This window comes from Nanorana parkeri, unplaced genomic scaffold, assembly GCF_000935625.1.
Source record: "Nanorana parkeri isolate BGI_ZX_2015 unplaced genomic scaffold, ASM93562v1 scaffold174, whole genome shotgun sequence".
Taxonomy (NCBI): domain Eukaryota; kingdom Metazoa; phylum Chordata; class Amphibia; order Anura; family Dicroglossidae; genus Nanorana; species Nanorana parkeri.
Window position 1 is genome coordinate 779,438 of NW_017306442.1, and position 5,835 is coordinate 785,272.

The 5,835-nt window shown below is 40.3% G+C and overlaps 1 protein-coding gene across 1 annotated transcript; it reads right to left on the reverse strand.

Annotated features, from left to right (window-relative positions):
* Window positions 1-1,024: 1,024 nt before the first annotated feature.
* ADIPOQ (adiponectin, C1Q and collagen domain containing) lies at window positions 1,025-5,584 on the reverse strand. Its single transcript, XM_018554796.1, has 3 exons — window positions 5,565-5,584; window positions 3,253-3,458; window positions 1,025-1,539 (listed from the first exon to the last, which is right to left on the reverse strand). The coding sequence occupies exons 2-3, from the start codon at window positions 3,452-3,454 to the stop codon at window positions 1,025-1,027; spliced, it is 717 nt and encodes a 238-aa protein (XP_018410298.1). The 5' UTR covers window positions 3,455-3,458; window positions 5,565-5,584.
* Window positions 5,585-5,835: the final 251 nt, after the last annotated feature.

Sequence of the window (5,835 nt, forward strand, 5' to 3'; positions counted from 1 at the left end):
ATTATGCTGCTCAATCTCACCCTTCCCGTCCAATTTAAGTGTTCATTACAGACCTCAGATCACCGAGTGAGCTAATCCAAGAGTTGTGACCTATGTTAGCTCCAGTAGCTCTTCCATATTCTCCATTGAGATGGCTGGCAACGACATCTTTTACATATACAGTCTTTTCTCCATACACCCCAATGGAGACGCTTTCTACTTACAAGCCTGCATCTAACTGCTAAAGTAGAGGGTTTCTTCACTAGGGTTTATGGAAGAAAGACAGTACACCACTGGCTTACTGGAGTGGATGGAAGAGCTGTCAGAGCTGGATTAGTCAACAGATTATTAAAAAAAAATTGAATAAACTTTTCTTTAAAATGACTCTAAACTCAGGGGTTAAATATTAAAACTACATTCAAGTACCTTAACTATTAGCAAAAATGTATCCTATTTGTGTATCACTATTTCCTTCCTTCTGGAGGGTGGCTACTTTTGTTCCCCATGGTCGGTGTGTGTGTGTTTTATAGTAGCCAGTAGCCACCGCTCCAAGCTCACTCCCTTGATGGACTACAATCTCAATACCAATGAATAAACTAAATGTTAGACTGTAGTCTATCACAGGAGTGAGCTTGTAGCGTTGGCTACTTTACATCACACATACAGGGACCATGGGGGACAAAAAAAAGCCCCCCTCCAGAAGGAAGGACAGTGTCAGCACCAATTCAGAGATGATTTGAAGATCTACAGCTGAGTGAGCCACATTTTTGTTAACAGTTCAGGTACTTGAATGTATTTTTAGGATTCAACTCCTGAGTTTAGTGTCTCTTTAAAAATCATAGTTAAACAAATAGGGGACGTTTTTACATAAAATCTTTGTCGTAAACTGTTTTGAATGCAAAGTATTTTCTTATATTTTCCACACATTTAGAGCAATTTGATCTGGCTATTCTTCTGATAGTTCCGGGATATATAGGACTTTACAATCAATTCTTATTAGGGACTACATAAACAAGAGCCATGGTCCTATTACAGTAGGAGATAATCATTTGGAGGTCTGGTCTGGATACAGTAGGATTCCTGAGAAAGAAGAGTCATTAAGATTGTCTCCATAGATGCCTCCAAAATCGTCCCCATAGATCTGCAGCCAAACCTCATCTCCAACATCCAGGTGCAATAAGATGGAGCCAGAAGCCTGGTCTACGTTGTTAGACAGGAACTGGTCAAAGGTGAACATGATGGGCTTGTTATTCTTGTAAAGTCCGACCTTGACATCTTTCATATAAACAGTCAGATGATAGGTGAACAAGTAAAGTCCCTTAATATTGCTGCGGAACTTGCCTGTGCTGTCATCATAATGGCGCTCATCATTGTAAAAGACTTTGGTGAAACGGATAGGAACATTTGGAGTGGTTGTTCTGACAGTCAGCCCCATACTAAAGGCTGAGCGATGTATGAATGGGCTCTCTCCTGTCTCTCCCCGGGCTCCTGGAAATCCCCGTGGGCCCTCTGGTCCTGGGGGTCCTTGCTCACCAGCTTCTCCTTTTTGCCCAGCAACACCTGAAAATATTGATAGTCATATTACCATTGTGAGTAAATACCAGACAGAATGCCTTACTTCTGTTGTTTTAAGGGGAGGCTAGGTTGGTACTTGATCAATTTCATTTCAGTTGTTTTTTTTTTTTTTTATGTCATATGCTTTTAATTTGGTATTTTTTTAAATTTTATTTATGCAAATTGTTATTGTACAAATAAACATTTAATGCATGACAAAAAACTCCAAAATCTCTATTGGTTAGCTAAAGAGAAAGCACTATTAACATAGGTTGATTTGCAGCTTCCTTTGTCGGAATAAAACCTGCATTGAGTAGTCTGATAACTGATATAAACAAGGATCTTCTTTAAAGTGACATTAAGCCCAAGGGGTTAAATCTTGAAAATGCATTCAAGTGCCTCAACTATTAACAAAAATGTATCTTATTTGTGTATCACTGGACTGTAGATCCTCTGTAGATCATCTCTAAATTTGTGCTGACACTGTCCTTCCTTCTGGAGGGTGGCTACTTTTGTTCCCCATGATTCCTGTGTATGTTATACAGTAGCCACCGCTCTGAGCTCACTCCTGTGATGGACTACAATCTCATGTTTATTTTACTAATGTATATTGAAGTTATAGTCACAGGAGTGAGTCTGGAGTGGTGGCTACTTTACAACTCAACAGCAAAAAGTTTCCCAACACACTCACCAGCCAGCATGCAAAAAAAAACCTGTCTAACCACTAAGGTTAAAAACATAAAAACAGAGGTTTTAGATACACGTCTTCTGCAGAATATGTGAAAGCCGCACAGCCTTGTCAATGCACCTCTGTGTAGTGCGGTCCTAACTCTAATCTATTCCCGTCCAGCCAGGCACGGATTCCCCACAAGGCCACCGAGGCCCGGCGGCAGGGCGCAGAGGGGCGGCAGCGGTGTCCTTGTGGGGAAGTTGCCCTCTCTACATTTAGTCCTGCTTTGCACAAGCAGGACTAAATGTAGAGTGTGCAGCCTTCTCCCCCTCCCCCCTGCACTTACCTCTCTCCTTTGGTTCCGTCCTCCGCCACCGAGTCCAGAGTCTCTGACTGCAGTGAGCAGAGCGGCAGGGTTATAAGTACCCCTGCCGCTCCGTGTAGACTGTAGACAGTGGGAGGGGAGAGCATTGCTCTTCCTCTCCCCTGTCACAGGAGTTCCAGCACAGTGCTGTGCTTGGAATCCTGTATTGGAGGTGACAGGGTCAATAAAGAGAACCTGAAATAAGTACACTAACCCCGCCGCCCTGCCATCTGGTTGCCATTTTCCATTGATGGGAAAGGAGGGGGGATCACAACACGACCTGGCCTTGGGGCGGCAGGGAGAGTAAATCCGGCCCTGCGACCAGCCATCCATCCCATTTGAAACTCCGTACCTCAGTACAGAGCTCTGCCTTTATGATAATGTACTGAAGCCTGAGCTCTGCAGCCCTGATCAAGTGATCACCGCTGTAATGCTATCCAAGCTTGAATGCAAAAATAAAATAAATGCATTTTTTATATGTTCAAGTATGCATTTCTTTAAATATTGCAAAAGGTGAACTTTAAGCTGATTTTATTAATTACATATATCTGTGCACACATGCGCGTGCACACACGCACGCACGCACACGCACACACACACACACAACTTGATGCAGATTTTTTGCAAGAATTTTTCTTGCAAACAGTTTTCCTACTTTATTTCTCCCCTAAATCCCAGCACTAACCTAGCTCGCCTTTGTCTCCTTTGTCTCCATTCTTTCCATCTTTACCATCCCTTCCTGGCTGTCCATTGTGTCCCGGATAGCCAGGTGCTCCACCCATCCAGTTGGCACAGGGATTCCGCTGGGGTTGTGTTGGGTCATCTTCAGCTGAAGAGAGTAGAGGTGCCAACAGAAACAAAACACACACCGAATGTAGGAGCAGCATTGTCCTATATAACAACAGAGGTCAAGAACAGCCTTAAAGAATCACATCAACTTATTCTATCAATCATGAGTGAAGTCAGGTCAGCAGATATGGTATCATACCTCTAGGGGCCATGGGAATTATACAAACCCATTAGGTGCTTTATATCTATAACATCTAACACAAAACATAACAAATATATATATATATATATATATTCTGTGTGCACTGACCCTTTAATTTAACTTTAAATGTAATGAATATATATATTTTAAAGGACACCTGTGCAGAAAAATATGTAGGCTGCCCTTGTTAACCTCCTGGACATACTAGTTGCATGGTTATCTCTGCTTTCACTTACAACCTATAAATGAAGATAGGGCGAGGTCAGATCTGCAAACTGGTTTCAGGTCAGTGATTCAGAAGACATTGAAGCCAGAGTCAGCATGACAACCAGGTAAATAGTATTTTCAAAACTTTACCAATGGCAGTCTACACATTTCCCTTGATACAGATTTCCTTAAAAGAGGCCCTTTCTTCATCCCAAGCCTAGCAAGATAAACATTGCAAGTTCAATTACTAATATAAAAACTCAGACTGTCTTGTGTGCAGTAAATTCTGTGCCCCACTGCTCTACTTGCATGGCCCTGATGTCATCAAGGCCCTGATAGCAGCTGGAGAAGCATCATGCTATCTGCAAGAGCTGTCAATGCAGATTGCTTGATGCTTCCTCAGCCGCTGCCAAGACCTTTTGCATATCAATATGCATTACATGTGCAGCTTCTTAATGCATATGTAAAACCAAAACTTTTCTTGGGTTTAGATATGCATTAAGAATGGTTAAAACCCCAGCCAAGTTTTTTTTGTTTTTTTTTGCTGTCTGTATGGAGGAGATTCCCCTTCACTTCCTGTCTTAAGATACAACAGGAAGTAAAAGAGTGGGGAAAGAGATCTCTCCAAAGTAATGGAAATTACCCTAAAAGAAGAACTTATCTTCAAAATAACAACAAAGGCACCTTTAGAAATTTTTAGTAATTACAATCAAACGGATACTTCTAGATAAGTGCAGGGTTTTTATTTTTTGCATACCCTATTTTTCTTTTCTTTCCCATTCTTCCCACAGTGGCCATTGTAACTAAGGGCAGGTTACTAGATCTCCCTAAACTTCCTGGAACTCTGGCACATGTGACTAGGACATGTGACCATGCACATCCTCTCAGGGGAGGAAAATGCCTTTCCCTGAGCTCTCACGAGGTTACAGATGAGATTTCCCAGCAATGTACTGCTAATGTAACCTTCCCAGGATGCAATGCTTAGGCACAATTACATAATTTGTGCCAAAGTGGACCAGAAAGATTAAAAAAAGAAATTGTAAGTAAAATAAACATGTTTGTTTAGCTAATGAATGTAAGATGATTTCATATCAGCATGCAGAGCTGCATTCTAATTTGATTTTTAGTCAAAGGGGGTAAAGGTCCACTTTAAGAAAGTTTTCTACATCAGAGGATTCACCCTCTATTTCTTTTCCAGCGACAACTCAAAATGATATATTTCTCCTAGTTTTCAGTCTGGGTGACAATGGTCACTCAAGGGTGAAGGAAGCTATTTGTGAAAAAATGTTTCATATGCAAATATATTATTAATTTGATGAACAATTGCTTGATTATTACACAGCTATGCTCTTGGTGTGTACATGGGGTACTAAACATGTTGTTGTGGTTTATATGGTGATAGTGTCCTCCCTTGTAGTTTTACAAGTATACTCTTCCTTTATTTGGATAATTGAAGTAAAAACACTTTCAACTATTGCGCTCTTGTTTATGGACATTTCCTAGTTTTAGAAAACACTTGCGGCATGCTTCATCTATAGAAATTTTTTTTTGCAGCTGTCAGCATTAAATAATTTTACCGTCCTTTTTTAAAAAAAAATGTCATGCAGGTCTTTATGGTCTCGACTCACTCTGTTGTTATTTGCGTGTTACTTTTGTAAAGAATAATACCAGAGTATTATATTTTAAACATGACCCCCTACACTAAATACCAATATATACACAAAACACATTTAGATTTAAAAATAATATCTCAAAGTTCTTCTGAAAAATATGCAGAGATATGCGGTAATAAGTCTTACCCGATGAATATTGGTGCCCAGTGTTCTGTATCCTGTGTGATAGACTTGTAACCGCGTTCTATTCTATACGGAGCATGTGTTACTGTCAGTTAAAATTAATTCTCTGCATTACTGTGGAGGGAGATTATGTAAAGGTCAATATTCAGACCAGGAATTCCTTGTGCCTGATGGGAGCAGTTTTTGGAACACAAGTTATCTCAAGCCCTTTAAAGAGAAAATACAATATTTGTGATAACTACAAATACATAATTGATCAATCAATTTGATAAGT